The sequence below is a fragment of the Macaca mulatta genome, chromosome 1 (assembly GCF_049350105.2).
Source record: "Macaca mulatta isolate MMU2019108-1 chromosome 1, T2T-MMU8v2.0, whole genome shotgun sequence".
NCBI classification, from domain to species: domain Eukaryota; kingdom Metazoa; phylum Chordata; class Mammalia; order Primates; family Cercopithecidae; genus Macaca; species Macaca mulatta.
In genome coordinates this window covers 186,424,276-186,444,930 of record NC_133406.1, presented here as the reverse complement: position 1 = coordinate 186,444,930, position 20,655 = coordinate 186,424,276, and the positions used below count along the sequence as shown (strand labels likewise).

Here is a 20,655-nt window from a genome sequence, read left to right as displayed (position 1 = left end):
CGCCAGATACCCTAAATCATCTCTCAAGTTCAAAGTTCCACAAATCTCTAGGGCAGGGGCAAAATGCCACCAGTCTCTTTGCTAAAACATAACAAGAGTCACCTTTGCTTCAGTTCCCAACAAGTTCCTCATCTCCAGCTGAGACCACCTCAGCCTGGACCTTATTGTTCATACCGCTATCAGCATTTTGGGCAAAGCCATTCAACAAATCTCTAGGAAGTTCCAAACTTTCCCACATTTTCCTGTCTTCTTCTGAGGCCTCCAAACTGTTCCAACCTCTGCCTGTTACCCAGTTCCAAAGTCACTTCCATATTTTCGTGTATCTTTTCAGCAATGTCCCACTCTACTGGTACCAAACTACTGCATTAGTCCATTTTCATGCTGCTGATAAAGACATACCCGAGACTGGGAGGAAAACGTTTAATTGGACTTACAGTTCCACATGGCTGGGGAGGCCTCAGAATCATGGCGGGAGGCGAAAGGTACTTCTTACATAGTGGTGGCAAGAGAAAATGAGGAAGACGCAACAGTGGAAAACCCTGATAACACCATCAGATCTTGTGAGAGTTATTCTCTACCATGAGAATAGCACAGGAAAGACTGGCCCCCATGATTCAATTACCTCCCGCTGGGTTCCTCCCACAACACATGGGAATTCTGGGAGATACAATTCAAGTTGAGACTTGAATGAGGACACAGCCAAACCATATCGTCCCCTTAGAGGGAGGCAGGGGAAGGGAATTAACATTCACGGACACTCCCCTGTGGGCCAGGCACTGAGCTGAACACTTGGTTCACACAATCTCCTCTACTCCGCAAAGCAGCCCTGGGAGGAAAGAATCAGCACCTTCATCTGATAGAAGAGTGGTCACCAACTCACGGTCACACGGCTTCCACCAGCTCACCCCTTCCGTCAACAGACACTGCCTCCACACTGTGGCCAGCCAGACATCACACTAGATGGGGTCATGGGGTGGGGAAGGGACACAGTATCGAGCCCTGCCCTCGTACAAGAACACCACTTTCTCCACTAGCTCCTTTACCTCTTGCTAATCAATTCCTTTGCCTATAAAATAAAGAAACTGCTGATCTCTAAAGATTGTGAGAATTAAGCAAAGTGACATAGTAGACACTGCTGATGTGCTATCCATATCCCCCTGCCCAACTGGAGGTAACTGCGGGAACTTTCTATGTGCACTGATGGCTTCGTGTGTGTCTCTGCCTGGGGGCTTCTCTGGCTGCCAAGCACTTGACCCACCCACAGGAAGCTGAAATGCCAGGAGTTCATGCTCTCAGCCAATAAGGGAGTCTGGTTGTTGGTGCATAAATGCCCCAGCTTTTCCATCCCTCGGTGGGATCACTGAGGCATGTTCCACACAGTCTCTTGGCAGGATCCCAGCAGGATGAGCTCCGGGTGCCACCAGTGGTAGCCTGCCCATCCACATGCCCTTCATTGTCTTTCCCCATGACTTCCTCACCATGCTTCCCTGAAGCACCTCCACATAAACTTCTTTCACCCACATCCTTGCTCAGCATCAGCTTTGGGGCAAACCCAGCCTAAAACAGTAACATTTTACAGCCTGGTGCCCAGTAGACATTCAGCAAATGCTGTCTACCTGGATACTCATGTTCATTTTTATAGAAACAGACAGCTTTGAGAACACGGTTGCAGCTCTAGCTGAGTCACCAGTGGCTCATCAGCATCTTCCAGGAGCAGGTATGGGCCTGTGGCCTGGGGATGCGCAAGAGGGAGGGGACTGAGGGTCACGGGCCTCAGCCTGTAGCCTCAGCCACTTGGAAGCTAGGTTAATCTCTGTCATATACACACACTCTACAGTTTATAAAGCTGTTTTCTTGTGTTCCAGGGCCTGCATCCCATTTTCCCTCCCATTGTTCGAAATCATATGTTCCAACTCAGAGTTCTGTGTTCAACACATTAGGCTTCAAGCCTAATGTGCCAAATGCTCTGCTTGTTGCAAATACACCCTTCCACCACCACCACCACCACCACCACCACCACCACCACCACCACCACCACCACCACCTCCCTCTCCTTCCAGGTTCCCTTGGGGTCAGCCAGGCTGGAGGTGAAGTTCCCCTGCACCTGGGCAGAGGAGCTGATACAGCTCACCTGCCTTCTAAGCTGGCTGGTGAGGCCCACCAGCCAGCCCAGTGTGCCCACCTGGCCATGATTCTGAGTGCTGGGACCAGGTCAAGAGTGTCACCCCGCCCCATTACAAGCTAGTCTGCTCTGTTAGCATCGGGAGCCAGGGGCAGGACAACGTGGTGGTCTCCAGCCAGAGCCTGTGGGACCTGCATGCAGACAGCTTTCCCACCTCCCTCTATGTGAACCCACACTCTTCTGCGTGGCACTGGTGTGTGACATCTGTTTGGAGTGAGCCCTGTGGGATGAGGCCCACGTGGGGCCCCACATTAGACCCTGGCACCCAAACCTCACCCTCCAGCCCATCAGTCAGTGACCCCCTGTGAAAGCAGCAACTACCTGGGTAACCTCAGCAGCTTCCACGATTTATGGTCCATTAAAAAAAAGAAACAGAGTAAGATGCACCTATGTTTCCCCTCCTTGGGCCCCCGGGCCACACACGCTGCTGAGCTCCTTTGCCTCTGGCTGGAATTATGGCAACCTCTGCAGCTCCCAGCTGGATGTACATATCAGAAACTCTGAGGGGCAGCTATCTGTGTCTTTCATTAATAAAAAATGTCATTAATAATGACTTAAAACATGCAATTTGGGATCAAAATCTTCCAAAGCATGGGAAAAATAATAAAAAGGAGAGTTCTTGATACTGAAAGTCTGGAAATAAATGCTGTCCTCAGAGGTCAACCACGAGTCAGGCACTGCTGGGGAGGGAGAAAGAAGTGGGAACGGGGTCTCACACCCACTCTGTGCCAGGTGCTGTGTTTGGGGTTTACATGTTTCCCTCATCCTCACACAACCCAAGGAGACAGCGCTATCATTTCCATTTTATAGATGAACTGAGGTTCACAGAGGCCAAGTTACTTGCCATGGGACACAGGATCAGTAAGAGACTCAAACTTAGGTCTGCCTCATTGACAAAGGAAAACAAAACAAAAAAAAAAAAAAAAAAAGAAAGAAAGAAAAATAGGCCAACAGTGTGGTGCTTGGCAAGTCATTCTGGTTTGAGTTTATGAGAAAGAGGGAAAAGTAGAGGGAACAGCCCATCAGCTATGAAGACCAGGAATGATTTATACGATTTACTGCTGTGTCTCCCGCACCTAGAACAGGGCCTGGAACACAGTTGGTGCTCAGAAATGATCTTCAGTGAATGGATAAAATGTCTGGGGGGATAAAGGGGCATAGTCTATTCCGAGGTAGGAGAAAGTGAATGTTTCTAAGCCCCTAGTTTCTAGAGAGCATTGAACAAGCACATTTGACTTTTAAAAAAATCTTTAATTATGGAACTATTTGAAAAACAGAAAAAGGCAGAAAATAATACAGCAGACACTGGGGAACTCATTGCCCAGATTTACCAGATGTTCATATTTTGTCATGTTTATGTCAAGTATTTTTACAGTAAAATACAAATACAGATATGGCTAAAAGCCCCATCACCCCATCTCATTCCCTTCTACCTATCACCACAGGCCACCAGTATCCTTGAAGCTGGTGTGTCTCTGTCTCTTCATGAGCATTTAGCATTATTTTGGGTTTTTACAGTTTCCAAGTACAGGTATCTCCCTGTAGCTATCCTTTCATAATGTACATTTCACTCAGTTATTATATTTTTAGGACTTCGTCTATATTGGTACATGTGGATGGAGTTCACTTTAATTGCTGTATCTACAGGCAGTTTTTTATTCTTTGCTATTTTAGAGAATGCAGCAATAAAAACCTTTTCTTTTTTTTTTTTTTGAGACTGAGTTTCACTCTGTCGCCCAGGCTGGAGTGCACTGGTGCGATCTGGGCTCACTTCAACCTCGCCTCCTGGGTTTAAGTGATTCTCCTGCCTCACCTCCTGAGTAGCTGGGATTACAGGTGTGCGCCACCACACCCAGCTAATTTTTGTATTTGTAGTAGAGATGGGGTTTCACCATGTTGGCCAGGCTGGTTTCAAACTCCTGACCTCAGGTGATCTGCCCACCTTGGCCTCCCAAAGTGTTGGGATTACAGGCGTAAGCCACCGTGCCTGGCCATCAATAACAATCTTTATACACATTTCTGGGTGCACTAATGTGTCACACGTAACCTTTACAACAATCACAACATGCTGGAACTTGTGTACCCCTACATGACCTTGGAAAATTGCTTGAAGTCTCAGAAGCTTAGTTTCCTCATCGGTAAATTGGGGTAATAAAATAGCATGCATATTGATGAAGATTCTGTGCTTCAAAGTAGAGGAAACACATTTTGCCACCCGGAAAGCACTTCCTGAACATGAGTTGTTTATCGCTCAGGTATTCGCCATTCAGGAAGTGCTGAGCATCCTCTCCTGTCAGGGGTGCAATGGGCCGGCCCTCATGCCCACATGCAGATGAGACTGATGGGTGCAGCGACAGAAAAGCACACAAGCCCCTCTGCTCACTGACCAAGCTGGAGTGGAAGACACAGGCGAGGCTCCCCAGAGGAAGTGGCACTGAGCTGAGACCTCAGAAGATGAGGAGGCAAAAAAGGTGAGTGGGAGATGGGAAGGTGGGAGGCTGGCGAGGCAGAGGAAGCAGCTAGTGTAAGGGATGGGCTGACGCAAGAGAACATGTTTGGAGCCTGAGAGGTGTGTGTGAGCAGGCGGCGGCATAGAAAAAGTCTGGAAAGGTGGCAGAGCAGAGAGGCCGTACCCCAAGGCCACAGGGAGATAGGGAAGGATTTCAAGCAGAGGAGTGACAGGCCCGGATTTGTGTGTAGGGAAAACTGGTCTGGTCTCGGCATGGAGGTGGCATGCAGACTGGGAGCTGGGAGCCCCATGAGGGGAACGCAGAAGCGACGCCGGTAAACATGGTGAGGGTGGAGCTAAAGTCACCACCACTTCTGCTAACAAGAATCTGTCCCCAGGCCCTCTAGTAGCTGTTGCCTTCCTGAAGCTTGGGATGCATGCACAAAGAGAGCTGTGTCTGGCTCATAGATTGCGGACACCTGGTTGACCTCTTGATGCCCGTGTATCATGTTTAGCTCCTAAGCCTCCCTTCTCTCACTGCAACATCACACGGTGGTCACGCCTCCCACAACACGCAGTGGGCATCATCAAAGGAACAGCAGCTGACGGGAATCGCCCCCAGCTCCGAGAGGTCTGAATTCACACACCACACCCTACACTCTTCTTCTTGGGCTTGCTCAGCACCCTGTGGGGCACAGCACCCGGCCCCGCACTCTCAGGTTTCCAGGTGACAGGAGCCCTTTAGGCTTCTTGGCACCAAGGGCATGGCTGGGTCCTCACCAATGTCCCATGATGAGAGATCCCACCAGCAGCCAGGCTGTACAGAACCTACACGGAGTGAGGGGAAGAGGAGGCCAACACATTCTAGGTTGGTTACCACTGGGCGGCCTTGTCTAATATCTAAACATCATACATCTAAAACGAGACAAGGACAGAGATGAGAGAACTGCCTCGAACTCTCTACTCCTTAAGTGGAGACCCCCTTAACACTCTTTTTGATTTTATTATTATTATTATTTTGACACAGGGTCTTGCTTTGTCACACAGACTGGAGTGCAGTGGCTCAATCACAGTCATTGCAGCCTTGACCTCCTTGGCTCAAGCAATACTCCCACCTCAGCCTCCAAAGTAGCTGGGACTATAGGCGCATACCACCACACGGGGCTAATCTTTTTTTTTTTTTTTTTTTTTTTTTTGTAGAGACAGGGTTTTGTCATGTTGGCCAGGGTGGCCTCGAACTTCTGGGCTCAGACAATCCGCCTGCCACAGCCTCCCAAAGTGCTGTGATTACAGGTGTGAGCCACCATGCCTGGCAACACTCTTAATATGAGTGACTTGGAAGCTTTTGAAGCCTCTATCCCTGGTGGCAGTGGTGTGCCCCTGGCCTTTCCCTAGACTGGGCTAAAGCCCCTGCCATCCACTCTCCCAGCACTCCACACTTCCGTTTCCATGACATCTATCCCTTTTAGAATTACAGGGTGAATTTCTGCCTTCCTTGCTAGGCTGTAAGTTCCGCACTGGACATAACTGCATCTGCCTGGTGTGCTGTTGTTTCCCTGGTGTCTGAACAGAGTCAGGCTCCTGACAGGCCCCCGCTATTTGCAGCTGAGTCAATAGGACGTGCAAACTGAGGGAGAGGAAAGGGTGGAGGGAAAATCGCAGACCTCAGAGGTCTGGGGAGAGGAAAAGTGTCTTGCTCAAGTCACAGGCTAGGCAGGAAGAGATCACGGTTCCTGCTCAGAATCTTTGACTCTCAGTCAGGGCCTTTCCCACTCATTATGCTGTGCTAGAAAGAGGCTATGAAACCCATAGAAAAGTGTTCTATAGTTAAATAAGCTTGAGAAACTCTGGGTTAGACAAAATGAAAGGAGTTTCTTTGCCACTGGTCTTTTCAGGCCTTTAACACGCTCCTGTGCCCACGCTTCTGGGAGAAGGTCACACACAGCACTCCATGCTCTCTGACCCTGGAACTCTGCCTGTGAAGCAGTTTGAAACCTCCGGCACCATCCCCCAGCTGTATGTCACAATTATTTATTAAATGTGACACAGCAGAGAGATTTGTTGCCATTTTTCTGAGCAGGATAGGAAAATCCTTTTCTACAAATAAAAATACTTCGAAACCCCAATATACAAATGGGATGAAAACGGAACTGCTCTGGTTGAAGGGGGGTCTGGGGATCCATCGGAGCTGTCCTTTCACTGCTGCTATGCAAAGAACGCTTGTTTCCTGTGGAGCGCAGTTTGAAAACCACTGGTGCCGAACTGGCACATGAGGTTGAAGCTAGGAGGCTTCTAGTGCTGGCTCGGCCATGGATTGTTTTACCCTGGGCAAGTCATTTAGTCTCATTGGGCTTCAGTTTCCCGTGTATACGATAAGTCTGTCACACTGTATGTTTCTTAGAGTCCTGAACTTTCAGCTTTGATATGGTGAGGAGTACACTTCTATGACTATAAACATCTAACTCCAAGATTCCATGGCTTAGTATTCCAATTCTGGGACTGCCTGTAGTTAGCCCAAGCTGGTGCAGCATGCTGGAGCCCAGGCTGTGGAAAGCAGAATTCATTAACTGCAGTGCACTGCCCAGGGGCACTGGGTTCCTGGGATGGGGGTGCCGGGTTCCTGGGGTGGGTGGACCGGGATCGGCAGCCGCTGAGTGGGACAAGCTGGGAGAGGGACCCAGGTCTCCTGACTCCTGCTCTATCTTTAGATCTCCATAGCAACTGTCACCAGGGCACCGAGCTGAAGGCACAGGCTGAGTGGCTGCCTGCAGAAGGAGGGAGGGGCATTTCCTTCCCATGCCTCTTCTTTTGCTAGGCTCAATTCTTGAGCCAGGAAAGGGGACTGAGAATGAAGCTGTTCACAGCAGGAAAGGCTTGGGGCCAATACAAAGACAGTCCAGGGCCCCACCTTGCTCTCAGGACATGGTGAAGTCATAGAACCCAAGACCTTCATGTGTCAGGCTCATGGCACAGGAGGAAAGGTAGAATTCTCCTCCAAAGAGCTTTCAGCCTCTCCTGGGTCCTTCCCTACACACTCAGGAAGCCCTAATCTGAGATGGTGCTGAGGCCACAGCTGGAGCCCCCATTAGATCCTCTAATCGGAGAGGCCAGGGAAGCTCCTCCTGAATCTTCCCCTGCCCAATTCCTACTCCTCCTGGGGCTCAGCCTGGACTTGGCTTCCTCTGAGGAGTCTTCCCTGACTCCCAGGCTGGTTGCTCGCTTCCTCAGGGTCCCTACAGCCTGTCCTCCTTCCACATAGTAGGAGGCCAGAGGAGTGATTAACCTCATGGGGCAGATGAGAAGTAGAGGTTCTGAGCAGTAAAGACACTTGCCCAAGGTCACCTGGCAAATGAGCAGCAGGACCAGGCCTGGACTCCATGTCTTCTGATTCCAGTCTGTGCACCTTCCTGGGTCCCAGTAGCAGGCCCATGGCCTAGGCTTTGGAAGGGAGGCCAGGGCTAGAAGAGGAAATAGGAGTCCTCAGTGAGGCCTGCGCACAGTAAGCACCTGGCTATGTCCTTGTTGAACTCAGCTGAGCCACAGACAAGTGCGAATGGCTTTCTCCGACAGCAGCTGACCAGCTCTTTAATTAGGTCCTGGCCCAGGCGGCCAAAGCGGGTCTTCTCTTGGTAACTCCAAGGAAGCTGCTCTGAGGAGCTCTCCTGGGAAGACAAGAAAGGCATGGGTTACTACAAGGGAGCGGGGGGTCCTTAGTGTTCACAGAGCCAGCTCTTCTCTGCAAAATAAAGAAACTGAGGCTGTAGGAAGCCAGCCTATATCCAGCCCCACCGTGGGCCAGGCACTTCCTCCTCATCCCCAAAACAAGCCTGTGGGAACTATCACCTTCCCATGACAGGAGAGGCACAGGGAAGAGGGACTTCCCCGTGGCACACGATGAGGTGGGGGCAGCAGCAGGACCAGAACTCAAGTCCCACCATTTCTCGCTGCCTTCCAGCAGCCACACCTGTCACTGTGGGAGGAATGTTTTCTCCCCTGACTGTGGGTTTCCCAGAATCTTTCCAAGGTTAGCTATCATCATCACCCTTGGAGCATAACTTTTGCTCATTTCTTTTAAGGTTTCAATGAACATGTTCATTTAGCAGATATTTACCAAGTGCTTACTCTGTGCCAGGCACCGAGCTAGCCACTGGGGATATGGCAGCTGCTCAAAAGAGACAAGGTTCCTGGCTGCATACAACACAGATCCCAGGTCACAATGCCTTCATCGAGAAAGGCTAAGCTCGCATTCCAAGGCTGGACGGTGACCCCAGGCACCCAGGACCCTACTCTCTGCCTTTCTAGCCTTAGCTGAAGCTTTCCTCCTCAGGGTCACAAAATGAAAGTTCCACTCCCAGGTGACTTGAAGGAATTTCTTCTATTTTTTTAAATGAACATTTTATTGGAGTACAACATATGTATAGAAAAGTATACAAATCATTAAGTATACAGTTAGCCCTCTGTATCCATGGGTTCCACACTTATGGATTCAACCAACTGTGGATTGAAAATATTTTTTAAAAAACATTTAAAAAAACAATATAGCAATAGAAACACAAAAAGAAATACAGTAAGAGCTATTTACTCAATATTTACATTGTATTAGGTATTATAATTTAGAGATGATTTAAGGCACATGGGAGGATGTGTGTAGGTTATATGCAAATACCACACCATTTTATATCAAGGACTTGAGCATCCTCAGATTTTGGTATCTGCAGGGGGTCCCGGAGTCAATCCCCCATGAATACCAAGGGACAACTATATATAGTCTGAAGAATTTAAATGCAAAAACCATCTTACCAGCCCACAAAAAACAAAATCCAGAATAGAGCCATCACTCTGCAGATCCTATGAGGGCAAGCTGCTAGTTCCTGGGGCTAGGCACAAAGACAGGATTGGTGGCGAGTGGAGCTCCACTGCCACTTTCCTGGCTGAGTGACTGACCTCTCAGGATTGTGATTGTGAGGAGAGTATCCGCTATGGAAAGTCACTGTCCAGAGAGCCGTGGTGCTGGTGCAAGCCCTGGCAGAGGCCCTGTGAGGAGAGGCCTCTATTCTGAGGCCCACTCAAAGGGCCCTGGAGGCAGGTACAGTGGCTCAAGCCTGTAATCCCAGCACTTTGGGAGGCTGAGGTGGCAGGATCGCTTGAGTCCAGGAGTTCAAGACCAGCCTGGGCAATGTGACAAAAGCTGGTCTACAAAAAAATACGAAAATTAGCTAGGGGAAGTGCTATGCGCCTGTAGTCCCAGTTGCTTGGGAGGCTGAGGTAGGAGGATCATTTAAGCCCAGGGAGGTTGAGACTTCAGTGGGTTATGATTGCACTACTGTACTCCAGCATGGGCAACAGAGTGAGACCCTGTCTCAAAACAAAACAAACAGGGTGCCCTGGAGTCCCACCTCACAGAGTCTGTGCTGATGAGGGAATCCTCTCTGATGATCTGGCATTTCCCATGCCCCCGCTACAGTCTGACCCACCAGATGGGGCCTTGGGGCCCACTGGCCTCACCTCCCCTTTTCCACTGCTCATTTCCCTCAGACTACTTAGGTTCAGCTCAGCCTATCCCACCATGCACCCTGAGATGCCCTGGGCCTGGCTGCTGGTGAGATGGGCAGGGGACCCCACAAACAGTGACGGTGCAGCAGGTGGGTGCTGTGAAGGAGAGCCGGGGTGGTGGCAGCAGAACCACCAAGACCAGCCTGGGGGCTCTAGGAAAGCTTCCAGGATGGACTTCTACCTCAACAGGGATGTGAGGGGTACACAGGTGGGAGGTGAGGAAGGGGGAGCACTCCTGGCAGGCAGAATGGCGTGAGCAAAGGCCCAGAAGCCAGAAAAGCACAGCACACTTGCAACCATGGGCAGACCAGTGACATCAGGCCACAGCTTACAGGGAGGGCGGGCTGGGAGATGAGGCCGCAGAGGGAGGCAGTTCTCAGGTGTGGACCTTATCCTGTGAGCAGTAGGGAGCCAGGGAAGCGCTGGAAACAGGGTGGTGGTGTGGTCAGATCTGCCCTTAGGACTGCAGGACGCAGGACAAATCAGCAGGGAGCGGCTGGTACGGGGAGACTCTTGAGGATACTGCAGCTGTGGCCCAGGCAGGTGAGGGCGCACACTGAGTCAAGGGAGTGTGGACAGGCAGGAGCCACAAGTCACTCCTTTCACCTGCCACTAATGGCCAGCCCACTCGCTTGCCCAACTCCAGGCCACTGGCACCACCCTGGCCCAGCTGGGGGCTAAAAATCTTCTATTGCTGGTGAACTTTAATTGAAAAGCCACCTGCTTGGTAAAGCCCTCCCTGACCCTGCCTGGCCTCTCTGCCCACCGCTGGCATCCTGAACATCTTCACAGCACCTTGTGCTGTGCTGCCTTATTCCGAGGAGCACTAAGACCACAGCCTTTGAGCAGGACCTCCTGGGTTCATACTCCACTCTCCACTAACCAGCTATGTTACCCTGGGCAAGGTTCTTAACCATTCTGTGGTTTCACATCTGTACAAGGAGCAAGATGGGAGTATAAGCCTCATAAGATTGTAGTGGAGATTAAATGAGTAAATAAAGTGCTTAGAATGGTGCTGGCTACAGAGAATGTGCTGAATGAAGGGGAGACCTTTTCGGCCGCCTCTGTGGCTGTCACCCACAGATAGGTGAGCAGCCAGAGGGCTGGGAGTTGGTCACCTTCACTATTGCGTCTCTGACACCTGCCACATGCTCAGGTGATAGAGGAGGGAAAGCAAAGCTGGCCAGCAGCTTGTGGACCCTCTGCCAGGTGCTGCCTTCCTGCCCTCCTCCCAGTGTCCTTGTCCAGGCTCTCAGGCAGGCTGTCTGTGCTGCTGGGCAACAGTGGCCCATCCCTTGCACCCACCCCTTGGGCTGCACGCTAGCCTTTGGCTCCATTCTCCTTCCTTAGGCACTTTCTGCTGCTATAAATGTTCACCATGCTCTCAATGTCATGCCACTGAGCATTCTGCCCCATGGACAGGCCTGCAGAACCCAGACCCTGGGGAGCCCAGGGACCCTTATATTGGGATGGGAAATCCAATTTCCTCACCCTCCACACCCAGCCACAATGTTGAGGATCAAATAAGTGTTTAGGGACCACATAAAGCTGCCTCATAGTGGGACCAGATGAGAAGGGTGCTCCACAGCACCAGGCAAGAAGGCTGACCCTGAGCACCAGGGAACACAGGGGGCCCAGCAGGAATCCAACCCACGGGGGACAGGAGGGAAAAGTGAAGCTACCAACCAAGGAAAGGCAGGCCAGCAAAAGTAGCTGAGGGTCTGGCTTGAGATGAGGGGCAGATAAACCCCCGTGCTCTAACCTATGGGGGTGGCCCCAGAAGGTTTACCTGAGTGAGCAGAGGGGATGTGGAGTCAGAGGGAGGAGGGTTCAGCAGGGAGAGTCGCTGCCAGCTACGGTGGGGTCCTCCTATGGAGGGACAGGCTGAGGTGGAAGGATACTAGTAAGCACAGGGAACTCAGATCAGTTACTCCAGCAGTCACTAATGGAGTCCCTGTTCTGGGCCTGGCATTATGCTAAGCACTGAAGAAAGAGGCTGAGGTAGACATGTGGTCTCTGCCTCAAGGAACATCACTCAGTCAGAGGGAGGTCTGCAGCCTGCCATGTCCTCTACAGCCAGGCCCCTGCCCATGTAACTGATGATGCCAGAGGGCGATGGGAGGCAGCAACGCATGGGGTGAGAGCCAGAGCTCGGCAACCAGACAGCCCTGGGCTCAGATCCTGGCCTCAGCCCTGTCCAGCAGCATGAGCTGGTGGGCAGCTTCACCCCTAGAACGTGCATCTCCTCATCTGTATAATGAACATGAGAACACCTTCCTTCCTTACAGGTGGGTGCTCCACCAGTGGCAGGGATTATGACTACAGCGTCCATTGCCAAAAGAGGCTAGAGCTGGTACTCAGGACAGGTGCAAAGGGACTGCAGAGTCTCAATCAAAAAAGGAAGTCACCACCCTGGGCTCACCTGGCTGAGTACAAAGAATGTACGGACGTTCCAGAAACAGGCCTGCTCTTGGAGGAAGGTTTTCAGGTAGATGCTCTCAAAGGTCTTGAAGCAACCGACTAGAGTGACAAAAGTCTCGTCATCCTCATTGTCTGTGATGCTCTGCAGGATGGGCACCATGGGGGCCAGGCCCGTGCCCGCAGCCAGCATGAGGAGCTCACCATACTGGGGAATAGAAGGGGTATGTATGACAGGTGGGTTGGGAGAATCTCACCCTATCCCCTCTACTATGGGGCTTTTCCTTGAGCTTCCTTCAACTGGATGGCAGTGCCCTTCCTTGGTGTCCAACCACCTATGTCCCCTCTCTACGTCCTCCAGAAAGTCGTCCTTGTTTGTGAAAGGCATGTGAGGTTTGGGTAATGGAGACGATGAGATATGGGGGCTGAAAGGGAACATAACAGTATAGCCCATCCTGTAAGTGGCCTGGTTGCCTACTAAAGCATCCCCACAAGTACTCTGCTTACACACTTCTGCTGACAGGGAGCTCACTACTTCCCAAGGCAGTTTGCCCTACTATAGGCCAAATCCTTTGCCAGGGAGGTCTTTACTTACATTGAGTTGAAACCTACTCCCATCAAAGCCTTGCCCACTCCCAACGCCATTCCAGCCCTGCTCTCTGGGCTGCTTCCTCTGCCCCAGGGTACCTCTGCAGAGATCTCAAGGGCCCACCTTGGACCTCTGAGCTTGCTTATCTCTAGGCTAAATGAAATAATATGCATAAGCATGTAGCACAGCACTGGCACAAAAGAGTCACTTGAAAAAGGTGAGTTCCCGGCCGGCAGCGGTGGCTCACACCTACAATCCTAGTACTTTGGGAGGCCAAGGCGGGTGGATCACTTAAGGTCAGAAGTTCGAGACCAACATGGCAAAAAACTCCATCTCTACTAAAAATGCAAAAATTAGCCAAGTGTGGTGGTGCACGCCTGTAGTCCCAGCTACTTGGGAGGCTAAGGCAGGAGAATTGCTCAACCTGGAAGGCAGAGGTTGCAGTGAGCCAAGATCATGCCACTGCACTCCAGCCTGGGCAACAGAGCAAGACTCCATCTCAAAACAAACAAACAAACAAACAAAAGGGTGAGTTTCCACCCCAAGAGGTCCCAGTTCCATCAACTCCTCCTCACTGAATTTATTTCCGGGCTCTAGGCCTCTTAAAGAGGGGTGACCCTCTGTAATCCCAGCAGTTTGGGAGGCCGAGGTGGGTAGTTCACGAAGTCAGGAGATAGAGACCATCCTGGTTAACACTCCGTCTCTACCAAAAATACAAAAAATTAGCCGGGCGTGGTGGCAGGCGCCTATAGTCTCAAGCTACTCAGGAGGCTGAGGCAGGAGAATGGCGTGAACCTGGGAGGCGGAGCTTACAGTAAGTGGAGATCGCGCCACTGCACTCCAGCCTGGGCGACAGTGTGAGACTCCATCTCAAAAAAAAAAAAAAAAAAAAAAAAAAAAAAGAGGGCTGACCCTCTTTAAGGTCAGTGCCTTAAAGTTTAGTACCTCAGTGATGCAGGGGTATTCACCTCCTTCATTCTAGAGATTAGGCCTCTGGGTATAAATCCCCAACCATGTGATCTGGGCAAGCTCTTTCACCAATATGAGCCTCAGTGTCCCCACTGGTAAAAAAAAAGAAAAGCACTTCCCCATAGCAGCACCTATCTCAGAACTGTTACAAGGATTAAATGAGATGAAGAAAAGTGCTTGATTGGCTGCATGTGGTGGCTCATGCCTATAATCTCAGTTACTCAAGACTGAGACAGGAGGATCGCTTGAGCCCAGGAGGTTGGGGCTGTAGTGAACCACCATCATGCCACTGCACTCCAGCTAGGCAAGAGTGAAACCCTGTCTCAAACAAAACAAAACAAAACAAACAAAAAAGAAAACTGCCTGGTGCAGATCCAATTAGATCCCTCCCTCTCCCTAAGCTGCTGAGACTCACGCCTGGCAGCTATTCTGCATCAGTGCTCTCTCCAGCCTCCAGGTCTTCAGCTTGCCATGCTCCTCCGCCTCCTCCCATCCTAGCTCGGGCTATCCTTTGGAAGGCCTTCCCCAAGCAGGGGAAGGGGAGGGTCCTTTCTTTGTGTTTCCACAGCTCCCTGTGAGTCCCTCTGAACCACACTGGCCACACTGTGCTGCTGTCATCTGTCTGTGTGTCTGACTCCCCCAGCAGACTGTGAGCTTCTGGAGGACAGGGGACTCATCTGACCCATCTCTGGGTCCCCAGAGTCCCCTGGCACTGGGTGAACACTTGTGTCTGTTTGTTGAATGAATGCACAGACAGATGCTAATATGTCAGTCCTCAGGGCTGATGTAATATCCATCTGTAATGAAGACAACTGCAGAGCAGCAAAACAGGGCCCGGAAGAGGGCAGGAGCTTCCCAGATGTCCTTGCATGGTGAAACCAAGGCTTACTGAAATTTCAATGACTGCATATTAAGTGTGAGACACCATTTCTTTTTCCTCACCATCAGGTCCTACAGCCTCCCCAGATAAGAAATCCACGGTGGCTTATGCCTATAATCCCAGCACTTTGGGAGGCTGAGTGGGGAGGATCACTTGAGCCAAGGAGTTTGAGACCAGCCTGGGCAACATGGTGAAATCCTGTGTCCACAAAAAAATACAAAACTTACCTGGGCATGGTGATACACGCCTGTAGTCCCAGCTACTTGGGAGGCTGAGGCAGAAAGATTGCTTGAGCCCAGTAGGTGGAGCTGTAGTGAGCTGTGACAGCACTCCAGCTTGGCAACAAAGGGAGGAAAGGAGCGGGGAAGGCAGGAAGGCAGGAAATAAATGCAGGACCTTTCAAGTATTCTGTGCATGTGAAGGAGCAGCCACAAGGCATTGGGAGGCTCCACCAGAAAAGGTGGTCAAGACAACGTTCATCTGTTATCCACTCAAGACAAGGAGGAAACACGAACGATTTCCATTCCCTGCTCTCAAGCATCTGGGGGATGCAGGGTCTAAAATGCAAGGCTAAGCATGGTTAGTACTAGGAGAATACTATGGAAGAGTATTAACATATGCATAGCACATATCTGTAGAATGGGGTTGTAGCACCTAAGAGCTGCTGTGAAGACTGTGTAAGTTACCATATAGCAAGTGCTAAGGTCCGAGCCTGGCACGCATGAGGTGCTGCACGTGCTTGATATTATTATACATATATACTACACATGTACATGCAGTATGCATTTGTACATATACTCATGTGGAAGAGGATTTGGAAGGATATACACCAAGCCATAAGATGGGTGTGTCTGGGTAGATTGCCTGTGAGTGTTTTTTCTTTTCTTTTCTTTTTTTTTTGTCTGCTGATTTTTGGGTAACGAACATGTACTGCATTTATAAAAGAAAAAAATAATAAAAGATCTTTTTTTTTTTAAAAACAGAATCTCTTTCTGCCACCCAGGCTGGAGTGCAGTGGCACAATCTCGGCTCATTGCAACCTCTGCCTCCTTGGTTTGAATGATTCTCATGCCTCGGCCTCCCAAGTGGCTGGGATTACAGGTGCATGACACCATGCCTGGCTAGTATGTTTTGTATTTTTAGTAGAGACAGGATTTTGCCATGTTGGCCAGGCTGGTCTCAAACTCCTGACCTCAGGTGATCCACCCGCCTCGGCCTCCCAAAGTGCTGGGATTGTAGGCGTGAGCCACTGTGCCCAGCCAAAAAAGCTATTTTAAAATTAAACAAAAAGAATGGAGAGGAAGGCATGATTCATTCTTTTCCATTTGTTTTCATTTTGCTTTGTTTTCCTAATTATAAAGTAATAGGTGTTCACTGCAAATGATTTAGAAAGTATAATGAAGAAAATAAAAATCATCCATAATTTCACTACCCAGAACTGCTAACATTTCATTGCATTTTCTTTTCATATTTTCTCTGTGCATTTTAACTTAATTTCCCAACCTCCTGTATATTCAGTTTTGTACCTAGGGTTTGTCACTTGATCTTACAGCATAAGTATATAACATCATTTATAAACATAATTTTAAAATCCAGGATATTATTCTATCAAGTACCTGTAGCCCAGTGTACCTAACTGTTCCCCTGCTGTTGGATATTCAGTTGTTTCCAATTTTCTGCTATTTTAAATAAAGATGCAATGAACATATGCAAAAGAGCCAGCATTTTGATTCATTCTGTAGGACAGACTTCCATAGTGGAATTACTGGGGCCAAGGATTTGAAGACTCTGAAGACTCTTGGTACATACTGTCATAATGCTTTCCAGATATGCACCAACTGATGAGAAATTACGAATTCTTTCTGGGAAAGTCGGGGAAGGGTTTAAAAATGCCAGGATGATGATGAGAAGAGCCATCTGAGCTGGGAAGCAGGAAGCCATGGGGCATATTTAGTCATGTGACTGCACTGTGAAATTGGAAGGTGTCTGAGGGTCAGAGGGCATAAGGGCTCCTAAACGCCAAGTACGTGAGTCTGATGTTCTAAGCAATGGGTGCCCTGGGTAACTTTGGAGCTGGGCAGGCAGTTTCATTTATAAGTGTCTATTCCGGCTGGAAGTGGTGGCTCACGACTGTAACCCCAGCACTTTGGGAGGCTGAGGTGGGTGGATCACCTGAGGTCGGGAGTTCATGACCAGCTTGACCAACATGGAGAAACCCTATACCTACTAGAAATACAAAATTAGCCAGGCATAGTGGTGCATGCCTGTAATCTCAGCTACTTGGGAGGCTGAGGCAGGAGAATCGCTTGAACCTGGGAGGTGGAGGTTGTGGTGAGCCGAGATCACGCCATTGCACTCCAGTCTGGGCAACAAGAGTGAAACTCCATCTCTAAATAAAAAAATAAGTGTCTATTCCATCTTCTCCCATGTCCAACCCCAAGGATACACTTGGGATTGTGTGTGAGCTCAGGGAGAATGGCACAGTGAGATGCTGTGGGCTGAAACATGAAAACCACAGTCAATAGGGATCTCTTGAGGATTTAAGGTGCTGGCACTGACCTGGTTTGGTTTATAGAAGAAATCTCCGAAAGGTCCTCGCCAGAAAGCTGTGTCTCCTGCTCTCCAGGACTCAACATACCGGGACATCAGCCCCATCTGGTAGCACTGGAAGCAAACACAGGGAGACATCAGTGGGATAGGTACATGCTGCCAACACAAACCAGATTAGCTATTAATGTGGAGCCTGTTCTGTATGCTAAGTGCTTCACATGTGTTACCTCATTTAATTGTCCTCCTCATCCTACAAAGTTGGTACAGTCATTCCCAATTTTCAGATGAGGCCCAGAAGCTTACACAGAAGGTAGACAGGAGACTGGGATGAGAATCCATAGGACCTAAAGCCTTCAACATAGAGGTCCCAAACCCAAATGCCCACAGGGACCATTCAGGTACCATAAATGAGTGAAGAACCGGGTGATGATTAATGGCAATTAACACACAGTCTCAGCATCAGGGAGACAATAGGGAGTGATGGGGATTATGATAAGTTGGCAAGCAATCCTTCTAAGGAGGGAAGCCACTTTGCAGGTTTCAGTCTATAGTTTGTGGGGCCTAACTGGCCAGATCTATTGATTTTCCAAAAGAGGCAGGAAATCCATATTTTTATTTAAAATCTCCCATTTTTGAAATGTCTGCAATTAATTCAAAAATTTAAAACTCTATGCTGGCCAATACCGAATACATCTGTGGGCTAGATTCAGGCCACCCATCTGCAGTCTCTGCATTATTCTACACCGTCTCCTGGCTGGATGAAAAATGAAGGTTACAGGAATGATTCCTCCATGGAGAGGGGAGTCTATATTGCCTGGGTGTCTGTCCACTCTGTACCAGGTACCATGTTAAGGATGCAGGCAAGACACCTAGATCTTAAGCTCCATGAAGGCAGCCAGTGCCTGAACCATGGAAATAACTTAATAAATACCTGAATGAATGAATGAATCAATCAATCCAGATTCAGGCCGTCCCCTTAAGGAGCTTACAATCCAGAAGGGACCTAAGTCTCAGACATATACAAGGTAGAGACCATCTAATACCCATGAGAAGAATAAACTAGGAATAAACCTGAGAAGGCTGCAGTCACTTCCATGGATGGGATCAAGGATGGCTTCCTGGAGGGGGAAGCATTTGAATTGGAACTTGAAAGATGGGCAAGATGGAATTCACTGGGGATGTGAGCAGGGGTGCAGAGAGGACTCTGGACATCAGGTGTAGTATGGTCAGGGGTAGGACAATCTGGGTCATGTTTTGGGAACAACAAGGGAACATGGTAGGGTGAGGGTAAGGGTGAAGCACTGGGAAACAGGACTGGAAGGGTGTTTGGAGTAAGATTATAGCCAGGCTTAACAGAGAGACATGGCTTTGGTCCCCAGACCTGTTTTTAAGCACCCATGGCCATCTCTGATATCATCCCTGACTTCCCTGGGCACCACGTGCACAATGCAAGGGAAGTCCCTGGCTCAACTGGAAGGGGTCTAGAAGGAAAGGTGCGTTTTTTCTCCTGCCTTGCTGGAGGTTGTCTCCATGCATGCTTTGTTTTCTGGCCCCTGTCTAGGGGGAGACATGATCCCAGCTGTGGCCTTAGAGGCCATATGGCATAGACAGCACCCAAGAAGAGGGGAAGGATTCTTCCATGTTGTCTTTAGTACCCTGATATTGTTTGGCTGTGTCAACATCCAAATCTCACCTTGAATTCCCATGTGTTGTGGGAGGGACCCAGTGGGAGGTAACTGAATCATGGGGGCAGGTCTTTCTCGTGCTGTTCTTGCGATAGTGAATAAGTCTCATGAGATCTGATGTTTTTACAAAGAAGAGTTTCCCTGCACAAGCTCTCTTCTCATCTGCCACCATGTAAGATATGCCTTTCACCTTCGGCCATGATTGTGAGGCCTCCCCAGCCATGTGGAACTGTGAGTCCATTGAACTCATTTCTTTCATAAATTGCCCATTCTCAGGTAAGTCTTTATCAGCAGCGTGAAAATGGACTAATACATACCCACACAGAGCCTGGCAGAGTAAATGCTTAATACATACTTGTTAAACAGAACTGACACTGAACTTTTGTCCTTCCATTTGGATGATATTACCCAAGGGGCCTTGAGACAAATGATGTCATCTTTCTGAGCTTCAGTTTCTTCATCTGTAAAATGGGAATAATATTATCTACTCTATAGGGTGGTTATGAGGTTGAAATGCGATAATTAGAATAAAGAGACAGGGGCAGTACCTGGTACCCAGAAAGTGCCTGAGAAATGGGAGCTTCTCCTTCCCTTCTACATGGGAGGGTCAAACGATAAGCCCTGCCTGCCTTCCCAATTTGCAAAGACATTTTTGGCTCTTCCTAGCCAGTGGCTTAGAGATAATTAGGCATCTCTCTAAAGAGAGGCTTTCCAGTAAACGAAGGAGAAAATCAGCCTTGCAGCTGGGAGAGATCCAGCTGCCCTGAAGAACTGTCTCCAGGCTTATCCTTTCCACAGAAACACACCCCGAGAAGCAGCTTGGGGAAGCAGGCCATTTGGAGAGGATTTGTGGAATCTCCCAGACAAACAGTTGTGTGAAGAAGGGATCCTATCCAAGCTTATGTGTGAGGGAATAAATACTCGCACTCTGATGGCAGGTAGGAAGGCGGGAGCTGGAGGCAGTGCTGAGGTCTCGGTGTCAGGGGGCAGGACTCACCTACCAGCAGCACTTCTTACTAGCTGTGGGGCCTTGGGGCCTCTGTGGGACTCAGTTTACTTATCAATGCAATACAGATAATAAGTCATGTCTTATAAGGTAGATCAAGGATGTGAACACTATTCTTAAATATTGTAATGATTCCATTTGGGAAATGATGATCTAGAGCTGTGTATTAGGTTGGCCCACATGAAGTTGATGTTTCTTTAAGTCAAAAAAGTTAGAATATCAGCAATTTCATGTAGCTCAACCTAATTATTCTTTCCACATAATTGGGCCTCCACAACTTCTTATATATTTGTTGCCTATTCCTTGGGTCTCCAGGGTGTTTTGCACCCCTACTTTGTTCATCTCATCTCTACCAATTCCTCCATCCACCCCGC

General features: G+C 49.3%; 1 protein-coding gene and 1 long non-coding RNA gene across 10 annotated transcripts in view; one reads left to right on the top strand and one right to left on the bottom strand.

The window, feature by feature from the left end:
• Window positions 1-3,412: 3,412 nt before the first annotated feature.
• Window positions 3,413-20,655, bottom strand: part of CYB5RL (cytochrome b5 reductase like) — a 32,254-nt gene continuing 15,011 nt past the window's right edge. For 8 of the 9 annotated variants that reach the window (XM_001113872.5, XM_015140165.3, XM_028833547.2 and 5 more), the window contains 3 exons: window positions 17,600-17,704; window positions 12,607-12,810; window positions 3,413-8,293 (listed from right to left, as the gene is read on the bottom strand). In XM_001113872.5, the coding sequence (XP_001113872.2) occupies window positions 8,090-8,293; window positions 12,607-12,810; window positions 17,600-17,704 (513 nt within the window). In that variant the 3' untranslated portion in view covers window positions 3,413-8,089. Of the gene's footprint in view, window positions 8,294-12,606; window positions 12,811-17,599; window positions 17,705-19,630; window positions 19,737-20,655 lie in introns of all 9 variants that reach the window. The other variant, XM_077956421.1, reaches the window with a different exon arrangement.
• LOC144333259 (uncharacterized) lies at window positions 4,436-13,708 on the top strand. Its single transcript, XR_013401818.1, has 2 exons — window positions 4,436-4,653; window positions 12,473-13,708. It is a non-coding gene; the product is annotated as an uncharacterized LOC144333259 (long non-coding RNA).